Source organism: Elgaria multicarinata, chromosome 8, assembly GCF_023053635.1.
Source record: "Elgaria multicarinata webbii isolate HBS135686 ecotype San Diego chromosome 8, rElgMul1.1.pri, whole genome shotgun sequence".
Lineage (NCBI taxonomy): Eukaryota > Metazoa > Chordata > Lepidosauria > Squamata > Anguidae > Elgaria > Elgaria multicarinata.
This window is the reverse complement of record NC_086178.1, coordinates 298399-318782: the sequence shown is the minus strand read 5'-3', so window position 1 is coordinate 318782 and position 20384 is coordinate 298399. Positions and strand designations below refer to the sequence as shown.

Sequence of the window (20384 nt, the reverse complement as noted above, 5' to 3'; positions counted from 1 at the left end):
TCTTCCCACCCCATAGAGCCACTGTCCTTTGCAGCACTTACAAAGGTCGCTGCAACTTTGGGGGATATGAAGCTAGAAAGAGCCAGAATGGACCCGACCAAAGGCTCAGCTAGGGCAGCATCCTGTTCCCACAGTGGACAACCAGATGCCCCTATGGGAAGCCCCAGAAGCCGATGGGCCTTGAAGGCAGGAGCCTGTTCCTGCTGCTGATTTCTAGTGACTGGTACCCGGACCGGGGTGTGTGTGTGTGTGCATGTGTGTGTCTATGTAACCCTCCTGCCTCACAGCTGTTCAGACACACACACACACCAGAAGCCCTCTTACCCCCCTTTACAGCAACCGACAACTGTGGCCATCGCCAACACACCTAACCCCATAAATCAGTTGTGCATTGTGAGAAAGGTAATTTCTTGGATCTGTCTTGGATCTACTGTCAATTTCATTGGATGACCCTGAGTTCTAGTAAGATGAGCAAGGGAGTAATATTTCTCTCTGACCACTTTCTGCACACATGCATAATTTTATAAACCGCTATCATGTTCCCCCTTAGTCATCTTTTTTCCTAAGCTAACCGACCCACCCCACCCCAAAACATTAGCGTTTCTCTCTTAGCCTCTGCCAGCCATTTGATAATTTGTGTGCTCTTTTCCACTCCTGCAATGTCCTCCTTCTGGGTGGTGACCAGAACTGTACGTATTATTCCACATGTGGCCACACCACAGATTTGTATAACGGCAGTGTGGTCTCAGCAGCATTATCTTCAAGCCCTTTCCTAATAAACCCTGGCATGAAAGGCGTCTCCCCGCCCCCACTGCAGAGCTCTCCTTGAGCTATAGAGCATAACCCTAAGTAAGCCCCCTTTCCTGGCCAACCCTGCCCCTCCCCACCAGCAGGGAAGGCGTTTTGCGCTGCACATCTCGCCTGGCCGGCCTTCAGCTGCATCAACGGCAGCCCTAGAAAGGCGCATTGAGTAATCCCTGCGTGGGAACAATGGCCATTGCCCCGAAGTGAGGAAGGAGGCTGTGCCAAGAGATGTTATCACCCATGAATGAGTTCTCTCTTCTTCAGCAGCAGCCTGCGCCTGGCTTCTATGGGTCGCAAGGCTCCAGAGCGACGTGGCCCTCGTGCCTTGGGGTCCGAAAAGGCCACTATCTGTCATTCTCGCAGAGCGCCCAATCTTGTCGTCCTGCAGCATCACTGAGGAGGAGCGTGGCTCCCTCCTTGCGCCTCCTGTGCTTCCTGCCAGGCAGCGGGGCTGGCCCGGTCCATGGGCAGGCCGGCCGTGAGGCGGAAAAGTCCCCCCCCCCCAGCTGCCTTTTAAAAGACACACTGAGAGGGAGTTGGAGGCAGAAAACCGGCGGCCCCTGAACCCTCTCTGCTGAACTTTTGGCCTGTTTCTGTCCTGGGGGCCACGGTCTTAAGAGGCCGCCTTCCTGAGCCCCACTCAGCTGCACCCCTGGGGGCCCTGCCCGGCCCTGCCTTTGTGCTCAGGCAGAGATGGCCGATGCTCCCACTGCAATGTCCTCCTTACCCCCAGATCGCCATTGTCAGCCCACCCACAAAATGCCGGCCAGGGTGACGTGCAAAAGGAGGAGCTGTCACCAGACACAGCATCTTGACATGGTCAAGATGTGCCTCGTGTAGATTATCTCAGTAGCGTTTACAATAGCCCTGGAAGGTAGGACGGTATGACTATCCCCAGCTGGCTAGCTGAGAGTGACTTGAGCGCCTCCTGAGCTGACAGCGGCAGAGGTGGCCTGAGCCGGGCCCACCGATTCCTCGCCCTCCACTCCTCCCAGGGCGGCCAGCTATGCTTGTCCTGGAAGGAGCCTCCCACCAGGTGTCTGGTGACGGCTCTCCCTCACCACGGGGTAAAAATGTAAGCGATCCAATGAGGCTTGTCTAAGTCCCAGCCACTCTCCTGCCATGTTCGCTGGAAAGAAAATTGGCTTTCATTGCTCCTAATTTGCCTGACTATCCTCCAGCGCTTGCTGCTTTCCTAACCAACCAAGGTAGACAGTGCCAGAAAGCAGAGCTGGTGTTGCCTGTGCTGCCCATAAAAAGTAGCCTCCTCAATGCTAGAAAACATTTGCACCCTGGAACACCCCCACCACTGGTGCTGTGTTCTCTGCGCAGGCCAGGAGCGCTCAGCTCCTGTCCCTCCACGTGTCACCAAGCTTTGGGAACAGCTCTCTGGCTTGGCTCTTGGAGGCACTTTTGCAAAGCTCTCGCTCTGCTTTCTGGCACTGTCTGCCTTGGTTGGATGGGAAAGCAGCAAGCTCTGGAGGATAGTCAGGCAAATTAGGAGCAATGAAATCCAATTTTCTTTCCAGCGAACGTGGCAGGAGAGCGACTGGGACTTAGACAAGCCTCACTGGATCGCTTACTTTTTTACCCTGCCCTCCCTCCAAGAAGCTCATGAGCGCATCCCAGATCCTTGCCCTCCCATTTGATCCTAACAAGAAGATTCTAATCCTTGCAATCTGACGGGCGCTTCTGCAGCCCTGAAGCTGGAAAGACCTGCCTGCTGCAAGGTTCAATGCCTTTCCCTGAGGCTGCTCTCATCACACAGGAAACCAAACACCCACAAGTTCTCAATGAAGAGGGAAGCAGGGCATGGATGAAAGGCCACGGACACACAGTAAATGCACCAACCAACCACTGTCTAGACCACGACTGCTGCCTGCCCTTGGTGCAGACAGGCCCAGCAGCCTGCCTCACCTGTGCAGTGTTAGTGCAAAGGCCACACTGGGCTTCCCTTCCTCAAAGCAGCTGTGCTCCTCCGCATAAAATATCCTGCTGACTTCATAGCTTACAGAAATGCAGATAAAGTGAGACTGGGAACCTTTTGTGCTGTTTTGAGGCACATGTGGGAAAGAATGGACAAAGCACAATTAAATATCCAGCTCATAAATCCTCTTGTACTGAGCAATTCTCCCCCCACCCAGCTGGCCATTTCCCAGCTGCTGTCCAAGACTGCACAGCTGTCTATTTGTAGCATATGCACAGAGTCCGGGTTCAATAAAAGTTCGGTCTTAGCGGAGACTGATGGCTGTTTTACCCAATAGTGCCTAGTCAGCAAATTAGAGCATTATTTAGTGGCATGACCCACCTCCATAAAGCGCTTAGCCTTAAATCTCAAAAGAGGCAGCAGCCCATTACAAGGCAGCGGGGGTGGGGGCGCTTGGGACACGTAGGCTGAGTTTGGACAACACCCCAATCAATTGGGGGAAGGGTAATAGGAACAGAATGGGAATCAGCGGTTGATTAGCGTGTCGCCCAAACTCAGTCATAGCGGGGAACAACCTGAGATCAGCCCCTTCAGGCATCCCCGCGTGGCTCCAACGGACCAGGTGCTCTAGGGGGCGCTGCTGAGCCACATCAGGCCCCAGGGATCTGGCTGGCTGGCTGGCTGGCCGGGGTGGGGTGGGTGCGCTCAGCCACGTGCCGCCCCCGCGTGGCAACCCAAACCCCACCCCACCCCCAGTTCTCAGCCTTGGATGCAGCTGCGGGGCGGAGGTGGGGGGGGCCGTCAGTATTCACTTTCTCCCCCCCCCGCCCCCCATGCCTCATTCCATACCCCGGCTGGCTTTTTGGTGAAGCTAAGGAGCCCCCGACCTGGAGGCGGCGGCGGGGTCTCCCAGCCCCTGGGCCCCCTGGCTGGGCGGCCCTTTCCTGCCCCTTCGCCAGCTGCGCCCTGACCTGGGCTCCGCGCAGCGCTCCAGGGGCGGCGGTCCTGACCGCGGCCTGCGGGCGTTTCCACCCCACCCCACCCCACCCCACCCCAGGCGCCGCCCGCCCGCCCGGCGGAGCAGACGCGGCGCGCATCGCCCGACGGCTCGGCAACCGCACCTGTCCCACGCAGGGACCAGGGCAGGGCGCCGCCGGGTCCCCGACTGGAGCCGGAGTGAGGGAGTGGGCGGGCGGCACTGAGGACTAGCGCCTTAGGGCAGCAGGGGAAGGGGGCGCCCAGGGCCGGTGGCGGGAAGGCGGCTGCGCTGGCCGGGCCGAGGGCGCGAGTTTTAAAGCCGGCCTGGCAGAGGCGGGTCGCGGGGCGGCTCCTGCTCCGGGTCGGGGTGGGGGGCGACGGCCCCGCCCCTCCCGTCCCCCTCCCTCTCTCTCCCTCTCTCTCTCTGTCTCTCCGGGCGAAACTTTCCGGGCGGCTCCGCCCCGCCCCGCTACCTGCCGGCGGAGGAGGCCCCGCCCGGTAGGTGCTGCGGCGGGCGCTGATTGGGCGGCGGGGCGCGGCGGGGCGTGGCCGGCGCTCTGGGCCCCGCCTCCGCCGGGCAGCCCCGCGACGCCGCCATCTTGCCTGGAAAGTTTGGGAGCTCCGAGCGGCGCCCCGGCCGGGACCCGCGTTGCACGCGCAGCGCAGCCCAGCCCAGCCCAGCGGAGCGGGACCTCCGCCGCCTCCACCTCCGCCGCCGCCGCCGCCGCCACCCGGGGCCCAGGCGGGGAAGGCGAGGGCGGCGAAGCGAAGGACCGGCGGCCCAGGAGGGCTCGGCTCTGAGGGGCGCCCCGCACTCGCCCTAGGAGCCGGCGAGCGGGCGGGCGAGCAAGGGAGCGGGAGGCAGCCGGAGCGGCGGCGGCGGCGGCAGGACCCCCCGCCCCTCCCTCAGCCCCTCCGTCGCCATGCCCGTCAAGAAGCAAGGTGAGCCCCCCCCCCGCCCCGCCCGAAAGTTTCCACACACCCCGGCTGGAAAACTCCCGGGACGCGAGGGGGAGGGGGAGCCTCTGCCGTCGCCGTGGCCCGGCGCGCTCCGTCCCTCCCCTTCAGCCGTGGGCACCCGCTGGAGCCGCCTCCGGCTCGGCTCTGGCGCCAGTGCCTCTGAGCACGTGCAGAGTACCCGCTCCTCGAAGCGGCTGGCTGTCGCGAGCAGCCCGACTTGCTCCGGGGGTGGGGGGAGGAGGACGAGACCGCGTGTGGGTCGCCCCCCACCGACCTCCCCTGCCCAGCCGCAGGGCTTTCGACAGAGGTGGCAGCAGGAAACACCCCCCCCCCCAGCGCCCCAGTGTGGGTGGGAGGGAGGAGCCCCCGGCCGGAGGAGCTTCATCCCCAGGGGCTGAGCCTCCCTTAAAGGACGTCCTGTGTGGAAAAGTCGCCTCTCCCACCCAGGGTTTTGCAATAGCAACTGTGGAGGGGGGGGTCTGTGCCTGTTGCAGGGGGTGGGGAGGGGGGAGAACAGGGGAAGCCCTGGGAGGCTCCTCCCACCCGGACTACTGAACCTACACCGCAAGGGCGGTGCTCTTTGCAGACACCCAACGAGCCCTGCGCCTCTTGGAGGACTACCGGGCCAAGCTGAGCCAGATGGAGGACCGGCAGCTGAGGAAGTCCGTGGAGCGCGTCATCGGCATCTTCCAGAGCAACCTCTTCCAGGCGCTAATAGGTACGGGTCTCCTGGGCCGGCCGGCCGGTTTGCCCCCTGTTTAAGTCTGCCCCCTGCTGAGGCAGAGCCCAGCGGCAGCTGCAGGGTCTTCCCAGTGCTTTCGCCAGGGGCCGGCTGGCATCGCTGATGCTGGATGTGACCCAGCAGCACCCTGGAAGCCACGGAGAGACCAGAGCAGCCCCCCCCCCGTGTTGTGGGCTCCAGTTCCCATCAGCCTCAGCTAGCGGGGAGGGGGGTGCGATGTGTTGTTGTTCAGAACCTTTGGAGGTCCCAGGTTGGGGAAGGCTGGGTCCAATCCAGGCCTGGGGAGGCCCGGGTTCAAACCGTCACTCGCCCACTGGGCCGTCTCCACCTCTCAGCCTCCAAGGCTTGTTCTCAGGGGAAACTGAGGGGCGGCTTTGTCCTGCCTGGAACGCCTTCAAAGACGGCTGGGGGAGGAATGGAGTAAATAAGCTGAGCTGGTGTGGTTTTGCCCGCAGTAAGCGTGGCTCTTCTTGCAGTGGCCATTTATTCCGGGCCGTTGGGGGTGGACAGCAGTCCTGATGAGGATTTGCTCTGGGGGAAGAAGGCCGGAGCCTTCTGGTCCAACACGTTGCCGTAGTAGGTAGCAGTTTTCTCCTGCTCTGGAACAGGGTGACAGAGCAGCGTATTTTGCTGGTATTTGTTTTCTCGTATTTAAGCAGTTTTCAGTGACTGGAGATATCTTGGAGGGTGCATCTGTATAGCTATATCCTCGTGCAGTTCAGTCCGAGGTGGAAAGGCAGCGTGACTTTGGCTACTTCTGTGGTCCCAGCATCCTCTTGCAAAATGAGAAATAACAGACCGCTCTGCGAAGAGTAGTGTCCCCGGGACTTGGCCCGAGGGCATATGATGAAGCCGCCTTGCTAAACTAAGCAGGTCTCTTCAGTGGTCACGTTTACAGAACCACACTCCTGAATTTTATTTAAAATTATCAAACATCACAGTGTTGTACAATGAAATATGTAAGGCTTTTCATACAGAAACTGAGAGGTTCTAGAAACAGCAGAACAATTTAGGCGTTCTGGATGGATGTATTGAGCTGTAGCTGGTAGAGCATCGTGCTCTTCATACAGAAAGTCCTGGGTTCAACTTCAGCACCTTCTGGGAAGGCTGGAGAATTTGCTTGAAACCCTGGAGAAGAGCTGCCAGTCATTACAGGGCAACACTGGGCCAGGTAGGCCAGTGGCCTGCGTCGGTACAATGTAGCTTGCCCCGTTCAATGCAATATGTAAGCCGATCAGATCTATCTAGGTCAAGCCTTGGTAGTCCAGCATTTTGTCCTGGCCCACCAGATGACAGGACCCGATTTGGTCTATCTAAGAAGTTGTGATAGAGCCTGGGATGAAGGCTGTCTCTTGGTCTCAACTTCCTCAGCTGCCTACTAAGCCTGCATCTAATTTCTAAATGTCTCTTCCCCCCACCCCCTATATTCTGCACTTGACTGTGTATCTTGAAGGTGTTCTTCCTTTTCAGTCTTTGAGGGAATTTGTTGAGGGCCCCATCACCAGCCCAATCTCAATCTCTCTCTCTCTCTCTCTTTCTCTCTGTGAAGACTCTCAGGAGAGTAGAGCTGGTAGCGTCCTGCTCTGTTTTCCTTTCTCGCTCTCCTTTTCTCTCTCTGGCTGCCAGTGACACCCCCTCCTCTTCCTCCTTCTCCTCTTTTGAACGTGTGGCTCTAGCTGGACCTGTGCTTTTAAAAGCATTCTTTTCTCCCGTCTTGCGTGGGGAGGGGGCTGTCACTGGGAGGGAAAGCAGACTGTAGCCCGCAGGAGGAGCCGAGGGCCATGGGGGGCTCATTCCTGCTTTACATGTGGCAGCCGGCATGGCTCTGTTTTGTGCCGTGTGACACCGTGGTGCTGTTTGCGCAAGAGAGACGGCTTTGTTCTTTTAGAGATCTGGTCATACAACGAAGACAGAAGATGATCCAGTAGGAAGTGACGGCTGCTTCCTATTGGATTGGAGGGGGTCAAATACAGCTTCTGGAAATTGATAACTGAAACATCTCTCTGCCTCCAGATATTCAAGAGTTTTACGAAGTGACTTTACTTGACAATCCCAAAAGTGTCGATCACTCAAAGGAAATTGAATTTGTGCAGCCTGTGAACACGTGGGACTTCTCCAGCCTTCCAAGCACAACGGTGACTTCTGGAACTCTGCCGAGCAGCCTTAGTCCAGCCACAGAGGTACGTGAGGCCGTGACGGACAGGTGGGCCCTGCAGAGCCAGCGGAGCGGTTACCTCAGAGCCAGGCTTTGTGTGGGTCAGTGTGGCTGGCGTGGCGGCCGTGAGCAGAGGGCGAGTGGCCAGCATGGCATCTTTCAGGATGTTGCTTTGGGATTCTGCTGTTCCGTTTGGTGCCCTGGGTAGGCAGTTAATCTGTTCTGATGTGACTGGCGCTTCTCAGTTGGTCTGTGGTGGCCCCAAGGCGTGTGAGGCTTGCGGATGCGCTCCTTTTCTCTCCCCACCCACCCCCGCCAGGTATGCAGGAGTCATAGGAGGGCGACTGAATGTGTCTCCATGGATAGAGGTTTGGACTTGAATGTGGGAAAGAAACCCAAGCTCGACTCCCCACTGGCCTCTGAAGCTCACTGGCCAGTGGTCGTGGGGGCATGGCGCTCTCTCTCCACTTAACCCAGCCCCCAAAGCCTCTCTCAGTTGTTTTGAAGAAGAGTCAGAACAGAACCGAAGAAGGCCCCTGAAAGGCCTCTTGGACCCAAGGCCCACCCGGTCCAGAATTTAGTTCTCACTGTTCCACCCAGGTGCTCCAGTGGGAAACCCACAGGTAGGACATGACCACAGTAGCACTCTCCTGCTTGTGTTCCCCCAGGGCACGCTGCCTCTGATTCTGGAGGTAGACCAAAAAGCCTTCAGGACTAGTAGCCATTGAGAGCATTCTCCGGGAATTTGCCTAACCCCCTTTTAAAACCATCCAAATTGGTGGACACCACTACAGAGCCAGTGTGGTGTAGTGGCTAAGGTACTGGACTGGGAGTCAGGAGATCTGGGTTCTAGTCCCCACTCGGCCATGGAAACCCACTGGGTGATTTTGGGCCAGTCACAGACTCTCAGCCCAACCTACCTCACAGGGTTGTTGTTGTGAGGATAATATGGAGAGGAGGAGGATTATGTACGCCGCCTTGGGTTCCTTGGAGGAAAAAAAGGTGGAATATAAGTGTAATAAATACATCTTGTGGTAGTGGATTCCATAGTTTAAATGTGTGAAGAAGTCCTTCCTTTTATCTACCCGGAATCTCAGAATAGTAGAGTTGGAGGGGGGCTATAAGGCCGTCAAGTCCAACCCCCTGCTCAATGCAGGATTCCACATGATTTTATCATTTTAAAGTGCGCGCACACACACGAGCACAGGCCCCTTTATAAATGAGAGGCGCGTAACAATCCTGCTAGTCCTGTTTTATTGCAAGGGAACCATATCTTCAGCACCTCACATAGTCCTTTTTTTCTAAGTATGGTTGATCTGTATTGTCTTTTTGCTGACTCAGATTCACAAAGATGGAAAGTCTCTGGCATTTCATAGTCATATAGTCACTTCCACGGATAACAGAAAATACCTTAATGGAAGGTTGATTTTGTTATGATTGCAGTGTTGTAGGGATGGGTTCTCTGTCTTTCCCAGATCTTTTTTCTTCTTTTTCAAATAATAGTTGGTAGTGAGGTTGGTTTAAGAAAAAAGTGGTAGGTTACAGGATTCCTTGGCAATTTGAAGGTCATGTTTGATCTTTTTTTGGCAGGCAGAAGGTTGAAATTTCTCTCAGGCTGGTGTCTGTTCTTTTCCTTCCTCTTCCGTTCTTAGTCTTAAGCCAGCCCCAGAAAAGAGAAAGGATATCTTTCTAATGCGTCTTGCTGTAGGCAGCTCGCCTGTTGTATTTCCTTGGCATGACTTGCCTCAAGGCCGTTTGCACATCTGAGGAAATTATGGAGGGGCGTCATTCTGTTCTCCTTAGGCGGTCAGCTTCCCCAGACACTTTCCTGTAGATGCCATCTACATAGGAGCGCAACATGCCCCGAGCATCTCTGGTCATTCGGATCTTCCTAGTCTGCAGTCTCTTTGGCAGCTTGGAGCTAGTTCTAGCTGAGTGTTTCTGCCTCCGGCACCTTCACACAGACTTCATAATTCTCTTTCGGACTGTGCGCCTTCTCCGTCTGGTTTGTGCCCTGTATCGTGGTCTCCTGCACATTGGTCTTTTTGAAGCCATTGTCTCATATGCCAAGATTGCGTGTACGTCTGCCTGCTTGTCTGCCCGCCTGCAAATGCCTGTGCCTTCATCTAGTGGTACTCTTATATAAGGCCAGATATTCAAATGAGCAGCCACTTGTGTCCCCTGTGATTGGCTGACTAGAACAAAGACCCATCTGGGTACCTCATAATACCTGACTGACCTGTGCTGAAATGAAGGAGAGCATCAAAAACTCCTTGCTGTTTGACATGATGATTAGGTCAATTAAGGTTTAATGTTTTCACATTTCCTGTGCATTTGGGGGTCAAATCATATGTGCAAATGGGTTTAAAATATGCCATTTCCTCTGTAATATGTTCCATGTATTCAAATACAATAAAGGGATTGGTTGTTATATGGTATCTCAACTTGCCCTCCATATAATTGTGTATGCTTTTTGCTGGTGGCAAGGGTTTGAAGTCAGAAAGTGAAAAGGGGCACAATCCTTTGTATGTTTAGAAAGGAAAAAAGTCTTGCAAGTCCCAGCATTCTCCAGCCAGCAGATTTGTTTGTCATTCTTCATTTGTCGCAATCTAAATGGTTTGCCTGACAAAGTGCTACAATATTCTGTGTGCACCTTACCATATATTTATGTGATGGGTTTATATCTTGCTTTTAAATTTAAGTCCTCAAAGTTGCACAGAATATTAATAAAATGCAATGAATACTGTTAAAAACAGTCAAACCTAGCCTAATATGAGCAGGTGATTGGTGTGTTCTTTACCTGGCTCCATTTCTCCTAACCATAGTTTGTTATAGTGTAGTGACCTTGTTCAGATGACATGCTAAGCCATGGTGGTTAAGGATTTTGAGCTAAACATTATGGTTTAGCATGTCATGTGAACCATTCCTAATCATGGTGGCTACATAACCATGGTTTAAACATGCTCACTAACCATTTTCTGCAAAAGGGTTAGTGGCTGTTGCCACAACACAGGCTCTGAACACCAGGCCCGGCCGTGGCTACTCCCTGCTCAAGCCAAGCACCACCGCTTGATACGCCTGAGGCAAGGGATAAAAACCACCTTCCTCCAAACTATGTGGAGAAAGGGGTTTAAAATGGAGAAGGATTTTGATATATATAATAATGCGCTGTGAATTATATCTGCTGAGGTGAATGATTGTCAGAGTGGGTGTTAAATGTGTAAACTTTAGATGATAAATGCCAAACAGACACGTGGGATTTTTGTGGTAGTTTTAAAACAAACAATCAAAATTTATTTTTAAAAGTTCACAAGCTTTGTTTCAACTAACAACATTTAAAAACCTTTTTGAAACCTTTCATACAATCCTGTTACTCATTCACATACGCTCTTTCCTTTTTCCTCACACAATCACTCTTGAACTTTCTTTATTATCAGTATTGATTGAAATACATCAACTACGTGCACACCACACTCTAAAGACACCTCTCACTGCACTGACTCTCAAATTCCCCAGTACTTAAGTACCCTAAACACAGAGAGCACTAAAGACTCTAAGAGTCCCTAACAAGTCCCCCCCCCCCGAAAAGATCTCTCAATCCGCTCAGTCCTTCCCTTATATATCACTCCTCCCCCCTCCCAAGACATTCTAACTCCGCCCACTCAGGCCAACATTCTACAAACCACAGACTTACAAAACGCAGACACACATTTGGAATTGACTTGTGGGGTGTAACGCCACAGCTGTCTGAACAGGCCTAATGTGATTCTGTGGCCTAGACCAGGATGGCCAACCTGTCCTGCTCTGAGCAGTAAGTATATGGCTTATCCCCTTCCATTGAGACTTGGCTGGTCAATCATTTTTTTAACAATCTAGTAAAAGAATGTAAACCATCTCTGCCATATACCAATGCTTATTTATATATAATCTTACTTTACTTTTACCTTCCATTTAGGGAACTATGGAATCTGGGTACAAACCAGTGGTAGGATGGATGAGTGGGAAGAAGGTCAGGGTTCCATCTGACCTGTCCCCATGTTTCAGGGAAGTGGAGAAAACCAGTGGGTAACTTAATAATATAGAAAAAAGCAAGAAGTATTTATTTAACAGGAAAGGGGGAAGAGGGGAGGAAAAGGAAGAAAGGTGACTATTTAAGGTGTCTCTAAACTACAGAATAGAAGGGGATGAAGTCCAATAGTTAAGTGATTCATAGGAGAATGATTTATTAATCAGCTTAGGCTGATACCCCAACTACACTCTTATCTGGACAGAGATAACCCAGCTACAGTTCTCCATGCTATGATAACCTCTTGTCGGGATTACTTAATGGGAACTGGCCAATGGGTCTACATTACACCACTACTTTTCCAGCTGCACTGGCTGCCGTTCCATGTCTGGGCCCAATTCAAAGTGCTGGTATTAACATTCGAAGCCCTAAATGGCTTGGGGCCAGGTTATCTGAAAGATCACCTCCTCCTATATGTACCTGCCCTGACCCAAAGTCATCTTCAGGGGTCCTTTTCCTTGAGCCCCTGCCAAAGGAAGTGAGGTGGGTGGCTACCAGGAAGAGGACCTTTTCTGCTATAGCACCCTGGCAGTGGAATGAGCTCCCTAGAGAAGTTCACCTGGTGCCTACATTGTATTCCTTTTGGAGCCAGGTAAAGACCTTTTTATTTCCCCAGTATTTTAGCATCCTAGTCTTTTAGCTCTGCTGTTTTAAATCTATATTTTAAATCTCTGCATTGCTGCTTGGTTTTATTCCGGTTGTACTTTTATATTGTGGTTTTAAGCTTTCATCTTTTATATTTTATGCTGTATGTTGTTTTAATTTTTGTAAACCACCCAGAGACCTTCGGCTATTGGGCGGTGTACAAATGAAATAAATAAAATAAATAAATCCACCTTGAAGCATCCCTGAAAGATGGTTGTCCAGCTGCCTCTTAAAGGCCTCTAGTGTGGAGAGCCCACGACCTCCCCAGGTCATTGGTTCCATTGTCGTCCTGCTCTAACAGTCAGGAAGTTTTTCCTGATGTCCAGCCGGGATCTGGCTTCCTGTAACTTGAGCCCTTATTCCTTGTCCTGCACTCTGGGATGATCTTTCAGTCTCTCCACATAGGACTTTGTTTCCAGACCCCTGATCATCCTTGTTGCCCTTCTCTGAACCCCCTCCAGCTTGTCTGCGTCCTTCTTGAAGTGTGGTGCCCAGAAATGGATTCATTACTCAAGATGAGGCATAACCAGTGCTGAATAGAGGGGAACCAATAACTTGTGTTATTTGGAAGCAATACTTCTATTAATGCAGCCCAAAATAGCATTTGCATTTTTTGATCACCCTGTTGGATCATATTCAGCTTGTGATCTACAACAATTCCAAGATCCTTCTCGCTTGTAGTATTGCTGAGTCCAGTATCCCCCATCTTGTAGCTGTGCATTTGGTTTCTTTTTCCTAGGTGTAGAACTTGCATTTATCTCTATTAAATTTCATTCTATCAAGATCACTTAGAAGTTTGTTTCCGTCTCAGATTATCTGTGTCATCTGCAGATTTAATAAGCATTCCTTGCAACTCCTCATCCAATATCTTATATATAAATGTTGAAGAGCACTGGGCCCAGGATTGGGCCCTGCGGTACCCTGCTTGTTACCTCAAATCCAGTTTGAGAAGGTACCATAGATAAGCACTTTTTGAGTCTGATTTTGTAGCCAACTCTAGATCCACCTAATAGTTGTTCCATCTAGCCCAGTTTTAGCTAGCTCATTAATCAGAATGCCATGTGGTACTTTGTCAAAAGCTTTGCTGAAGTCAAGATATATTATGTCCACAGCATTCCCACAGTCCACAAGGGAGGTTACCTGATCAAAAATGAGATCAGGTTAGTCTGGCAGGATTTGTTTTTGACAAATCCATGTTGGCTTCTAGTAACCACTGCATTGTTTTCAAGGTGCTTACAGACTGACTTCTTTATCATCTGCTCCAAAATTTTCACAGGGATGGATGTCAGAATGATTGGTCTGTAGTTCCCAGGTTTCTACTTTTTGCCCTTTTTGAAGATAGGGACTACATTAGCCCTCCTCCGGTCATCATAAAGACGGATCTCTTCCGGCAGGCCTACCCAGCTGAATTTTAAGATGCCTTTTTTAATGGTGTGCTGCTTTTAATGATGCACTGGTTTTAAATGTTTGAATTAGTTTTAGGTACTTTATGGTGTTTTTAATTGTGTTGTACCCCGCCTCGATCCAGAGGGAGAGGGTTAGGGTTAGGGTTAGGGTTGAACCACCATTTCTTTCCTCTGTCTTTTACTACTCACATATCTGAAGAAAGCCTTTTTATTGCTTTTAGCATCCTTCGCTAGTCTCAGCTCATTCTCAGCTTTAGCCTTCCTGACGCCATTCTTGCACTCCTGTGCAACCTAGCTGTCCTCTTCTTTTGTAGCCTGGCCTTCCTTCCAATTCCTATCTGTGTCCTTTTTTGTTTTCAGGTGATCTCTTAAATTTTTTGTGGAGCCACATTGGTTTCTTCTGTTGTCTTCTGACTTTTTCCCTAGTTGGAATTGTGCCGTTAACATTTCCTTTTTTAAAAACTCCCACCCATTTTGCACGCCTTTTCTCATTAGGGCCACTTGCCATGGGACCTTAACTTATCGTAGTTCTAAGTTTAATAATATCAGCTTTCCTAAAATCCAGAGTACGTGTTTGGCTTCTCTCTGCTTTTGCTTCCTTTAAAATAAAGAATTCAAGTATGATGTGGTCACTTTCCCCCAGAGTTCCTGTAACTGTCACGTTATCCATTAAGTTGTCCTTATTCATCAGTATCAAGCCAAGGATAGCCGATTCTCTAGTTCCTTATCCACTTTCTGTAGGAGAAAGTTATCAGCCACACATGTCAGGAATTTCTTGGAGGGGCCACTTTTGGCAGTATTTGCCTCCCAACAGATATTGGGATAATTGAAGTCCCCCATTACTACTCCATTGGTCTTCCTTGACACACTGAAATTTTCAAAAATTTCATCCTTGTCTTCTTGATTGGGTGGTCAATAATAGACTGTGACTATCATGCTCCTTTTATTCCTTGCCCCATTTATTTTAATTCAGATGCTCTCGATGGGGCTACCAGGCTCATCCTCCTGTATTTCTGTGCAGGGATAGGTATTTTTAACATATAGTGCAACTCCACCTCCCTTTCTATTTTTTCTGTTCTTTTTGAACAAGTTGTTCCCTTCAATTGCTATATTCCAGTCATGGGAGTCATCCCATCAAGTTTCAGTTATACCTATCAAGTCGTATTTGCCTTCATATGTTAAGAGTTTATGTTCGTTCTCTTTGTTTCCCTTACTCTGGGCATTGGCATATAGACATCAAAGACCATGCGGTTTATAGTCTGGCATCGTTCCTACAGTATTGTGAAGACTATTTTTGGGTGCTATTAGAGCTGTTCTCTTTGTATTGGTGCATAATCCTTCATTCTTGCCTTGAAGTTTATGTCTCCCTTCCCTGTAAGATTCAGTTTAAAGCCCTCCTGATGAAGTTCTTCATGCTGTGGCCGAACACATTCTTTCCAGCCCGTGTGAGGTGCAACCCGTCCCTTGCCAGCAGTCCATCTTCCAAGTAGTGTAGCCCGTGGTCCCAGAATCCAAAACTCTCACGTCAGCACCACCTTTGTAGCCAGTCGTTCACCCAGAGTATTTTTCTTTCCCTTTCTAATCCTCTCCCAAGAATTGGGAGGATGGATGAGAAAACTATCTGGGCCCCAAAGTTCTTGAGTTTCCTTCCCAGAGCTTCAAAGTCTGAAATGATTTCTTCATAGCTCCGCTTGGTGACATCATTTGTTCTCACATGGATGAGAAGAAAAGGGTATGTGTCAGTGGGCTTTATGAGCTTTTTTAACCCGTCAGTCACATCTCTAATTTGTGCTCCAGGGAGATAGCATACCTGACAAGTCCATGGGTCTTTTCGACATACTTGGGTTTCAATCACATGTAGCAGGGTTATTGGATGGATCAGAAATGTTAATAATAATAACAATAATAATAATAGAGTATTTGACCTGAAATATTTGATGGGGTGGGGGGAATCAAAACACACTGAATGTGATTTGAATTATATTATGTAATCATTTTTACTGGAATAAAATAGCATGTGTTTCCATTACATTGTTTAAATTTTTAAAAGAACAGAGGTATTGAAAACCGTTGACACACAAATAACTTTTAGGAACCAAGATGTTACGTTGACAAACACTCCTCCATCCCAAGGGAGCCCTTATTTCTCTTCCTCTGGGGTTGTTGGGGTGCCTTCACTTTTGCCATCACCGCCTATGAGTTCCAGTTCACGCTGAGAGGTGTATGTATTTCAGTGGCATTTATGTATTCTCTCACACACTTGCTTGGTATAATCACCTGAAAAATACAAATTGCAACTTTGAAACGGCCAAATTTGCTTAATATTGTATTTGAAATTGGCATCCATTCATGGTTATTAATGAACTACTGAAATGGAAAACTGTCTGTGGAAAAATAAAGCACTGAAAAAATTTCTGCCCCAGCATCACTGGTAAAATGTAAATTGTTGTTGTTTTTGCAGGAGTATTTTGTGCCTCTCCTTCTACAGGGAATAGAAGTGGGAAGAGAAGAATTACTCCCCAGAGTAAAAATAAAATTCCCGATATTCACTTCTGTTTCTCTCCCCTAGTCTGTTTCTCTCTCTTTAAGAGTCTTCTAATTCTAGAACAGCTCTGTCTTTCACCCATAATCTTCACATCTTTGAGACTGACAGGTGTTTTTTGAATTTCTATGAGTTTATGTATGTATGGGCGGTGGGCAGGGTGGATTGATTTGAATTGATTTAAATCACCTAGAGAAAACGGTCAAATTTGCCATGTGTAGTTGTTCATGTATTTCTTAAACAATGGTGCAAATCTGATTACTAAAACATGTTAATTTACAATTGAGTACGGAATTTTACAAGGATTTCAAGAACATAAGAAAAGCCCTGACGCTGGATCAGGCCAAGGGTCCATCTAGTCTACCGTTCTGTTCATATAGTGGCCAACCAGCTGTCACCTGTGAACCCACAAGCAGGACATGAGTCCAATAGCACCCCACCCATGTTCCCCAGCAACTGCTCTACATAGTCTTACTGCCTCCGATACTGGAGGTAGCACATAGCCATCAGGAGTTGTAGCCATTAATAGCCTTCTCTTCTAGGAATTTGTCTACCCCCCTTTTAAAGCCATCCAAATTGGTGGCCATCACTACATCTTGTGATAGTGAATTCCATAGTTCTTAACTCTGCACTGTGTGAAGAAGGACTTCTTTTAATCTGGCCTGGTTCTCCCACCAAAAAAAAACACAAAAAAGCAAAATGGAAAAATACTAATCAGCACACAAGTGCTAAAATGTTAAATAATATCAAAGCAACTGGGGTGGTAAACAAACATTTTATATAAATTTACCATAAATGAACAAACATTTTATATAATCATGATCAAACTTAAGTATTTAATGAAACTGAACAAATTGTTAACAGAACCAAAATCAAGTAGTTTATAATAACAAAATGATAACTGAATACTTGAGCTACAGGCCTCCGGTTTTATTTCTACCTGTTTCACAACAACTGCTTCGTCTGGATCAGAACATCACAAACAGCTTAATGCTGCTTATGGTTGGGGAAAGAAGAGGATTTGTTGAGTTATATTCCTCATATTTCAACAGTGTTTTTAAGTCCTCCAAACAAGGATTGACTTGGATCCCCAGCCAAAAAGATGCGAATCTCCAGGAGCAGTGAGTCACCCCAACCATAAGCAGCATTAAACTGTTTGTGATATTCTGATCCAGACGAAGCAGTTGTTGTGAAACAGGTAGAAATAAAACCGGAGGCCTGTAGCTCAAGTATTCAGTCATCACTTAGTTATTATAAACTACTTGATTTTGGTTCTGTTAACAATTTATTCAGTTTCGTTCAGGGTGGATTTGATTTAAATCACGATTTAAATCACTACTCAGAAAGACTCAATTTAATCATGTGACTTCCCGCCCCCCCAAAAAAGTGCACTCTATTCATTGAATTTTTTGAAACTCAGCACTTAAAGAGTAAGGGGTTAATTCTGTGTACGTAGATTTGCAAAGGAACAATGGGATTGTGATCTCTGCAGACACAAATTCACAGTTTTGAGAACTGTAAAACCAAGCATCTGTGATCATATCTTCTAGACAGAAAAAATGCCCAATAATCTTACAGAAACCTCTGTAAGATTACAAAAGTTTACAAAAAGTTAAAAACCGCGAACATTAAAAACAAATCAAGAGTACGTCCTACATAATTAAAAACTAATCCTTATTTCATGATGAATAACCTTTGGACTATAACGTATCTTAAATAGAAAACTACCTTTAGATAGATTTTTCCTCAAAAAGCATTTTATTAAAAAAATCCGATTTAAATAAAAAAAGTCTGATTTAAATGAAAAAATCCATTTTTTTAAAAAAAACACCCATTGATTTTTATTCAACCTGGTTTCGTTAAATACTTATGTTTGATCATTATTATATAAAACATTTGTTCATTTATGGTAAATTTATATAAAATGCTTATTTACCACTCCACTTGCTTTGATATTTAATATTTTAGCAGTTGTGTGCTGATTAGCATTTTTCCATTTTGTTAATTCCAGCTGCTGCCTTCTGCATTGTTGTATTCCGATGCTCCCACCAGTCAGCTTCATGGGATAATGACCCCGTTGGGTTTTAGGGTTATGGGAGAGCAGCAGGCAAGATGCGGGTGCTGAGTCCCAGAGCTTCTCCTCTTGCTTAGGTCTTTCCCAATCTAGCAGCCTACCAGGTGGTGAGTGCCCCAGTTGCAAGGGCTCAGCCATATCAGTGCAGTGTTTATCGCTAATGATGCTAAATGAACGGAGCAGTCTTTTCTCATATGGCGTCTTGCTGGTGCTGGCTCGCCTTTCCTGCGAGCCTGTCCATGGTGGTGGTGGTGATGGTGATGGTGCCTTTACTGGGTGATTGCAACTTTTCCTTGCTACTGATACATTGGTTGCAGCCCCGTTGCTAAAGTACCAAGAGGTGGTGGTGGTGATTCTGAAGCTGTTGCTGAGGATCGTCGAAGTCTCTTGTGAAACACAGAAGATTTTACGTAGTAGTAGTAGTAGTCAGACTTGTTTTCTCTGTCCTTCTTACTCTCTTATTAGTTTAATCATTTAAATTTAGCAGGGATGCAGCTGGTCCAATTACAAATTACCCAAAAAGCTAAGAGTGATTTTGCAGTAAGTCCCATTGAATTCATTCTGGGCTGTCCAACTCAGTGACTGACATGACAACTTGTTGTGAATGACAAGCCGTGATGGTTTGTCATGTTATGCGAACCTGAACCAGTTCCTGCAGGGTGGTGGCTTGTGTGGGAGCAACAAGCCACCCTAACAAGTCATGGCTTGTTTTAGGCGTTGCTGTACCCAGCATGCGTGGCCCGCCTTCTGAACCCACTACTGCCAGGCCATCTTGGGGTGGAGCCGTTGGCAAGTGAGCCACTCGGCAAGAGCAGCAGAAATCCCTGCCGCCCTGGCCAAGCCATCTCGACTGTGCTGCAGTGAGCACCCTCCAGCGGATGCCCCTTCAGCTGGGCATCTCCTCGCTTACGCTGCCAAGGGGCAAAGCCCCTCCCCTCCGAAAGGCCACCTCTGTCTTGGATAGCTGCATGCAGGCCTCTGTGTTCCCAGCCCACTTTTTACCCAGCCCGTGGTCATTAGCTGCCTAAAACTTGCATAGTGTGAGGTGTACAAATTACCCCAGGATCAGGCCCCTTCACGAGAGGAATCCTCTTCCTCACACGACTGACAGCGTCCCCAACACTGGATCCGGTTTCACACAGACTCGGCAATAAACGAACCCCTTCAATCCACAAAGTTAAACTTGTGCACAGGAACATGATCCGAACTCTGCACAGCGTCCTTCTCCCCCTCCCCCTTTCCGTTTCCTCTATCGCCTCTCTGTCTTTCGTGGTCCGTACCTTGCTCTGCCACCACGTAAACACAGAACAGCAATCCTGGTCTCTGGCCTGTGTCTTTGCAACCCTTCAGTCAGAGAAAGAGAAACAGGCAGCCCGGGACTTAGAAGAAGCAGGAGTCGCAGGTGGGGCTGGGCAGAGGTACGTTCACGAGATGCGTGGAAAACTGAAAACGCAATGCTCACGCTGCACCGGGAGGTGATTCAGCGGGCGAGAGTGACGGAGCCGCCCAGTTCATTTTCAGAAGACTGGAAGTGTAGGAATAGCATGTTTGTGATGAGATTTAATTGTAACTTTTTAAAACAACAACAACAACAACGAGAAGTTAGTATATTTAGATCGTAGAATTGTAGAGTTGGAAGGGGCCTATAAGGCCATCGAGTCCAACCCCCTGCTCAATGCAGGAATCCACCCTAAAGCATCCCTGACAGAGGGTTGTCCAGCTGCCTCTTGAATGCCTCTAGTGTGGGAGAGCCCACAACCTCCCTAGGTAACTGATTCCATTGCTGTACTGCTCTAACACTCAGGAAGTTTTTCCTGATGTCCACCTGGAATCTGGCTTCCTGTCACTTGAGCCCGTTCTTCCGTGTCCTGCACTCTGGGAGGATAGAGAAGAGATCCTGGCCCTCTTCTGTGTGACAACCTTTTAAGTATTTGAGGAGTGCTAAGTATTTGATGACTAACCCCTTCTCACCAAATCCAATGTAAATTTTTTTAAAAAAGGTTTAAATTTGAAAAATAATTTAAATAATCCAATTCAAATTTTAAAATTCTTTTTAAGATGTCTTTCGATTTTATTTTTATTTTT

General features: G+C 48.8%; 1 protein-coding gene across 9 annotated transcripts in view; it reads left to right on the top strand.

Annotated features, from left to right (window-relative positions):
- The first annotated feature begins 4528 nt into the window (after nucleotides 1-4528).
- The window catches only part of DLG1 (discs large MAGUK scaffold protein 1), a 147705-nt gene continuing 131849 nt past the window's right edge, over nucleotides 4529-20384 (top strand). For 4 of the 9 annotated variants that reach the window (XM_063131692.1, XM_063131691.1, XM_063131687.1 and 1 more), the window contains exons 1-3: nucleotides 4530-4651; nucleotides 5256-5387; nucleotides 7425-7591. In XM_063131692.1, the coding sequence (XP_062987762.1) occupies nucleotides 4633-4651; nucleotides 5256-5387; nucleotides 7425-7591 (318 nt within the window). In that variant the 5' untranslated portion in view covers nucleotides 4530-4632. Of the gene's footprint in view, nucleotides 4652-5255; nucleotides 5388-7424; nucleotides 7592-20384 lie in introns of all 9 variants that reach the window. The other 5 variants (XM_063131689.1, XM_063131686.1, XM_063131694.1 and 2 more) reach the window with 3 other exon arrangements.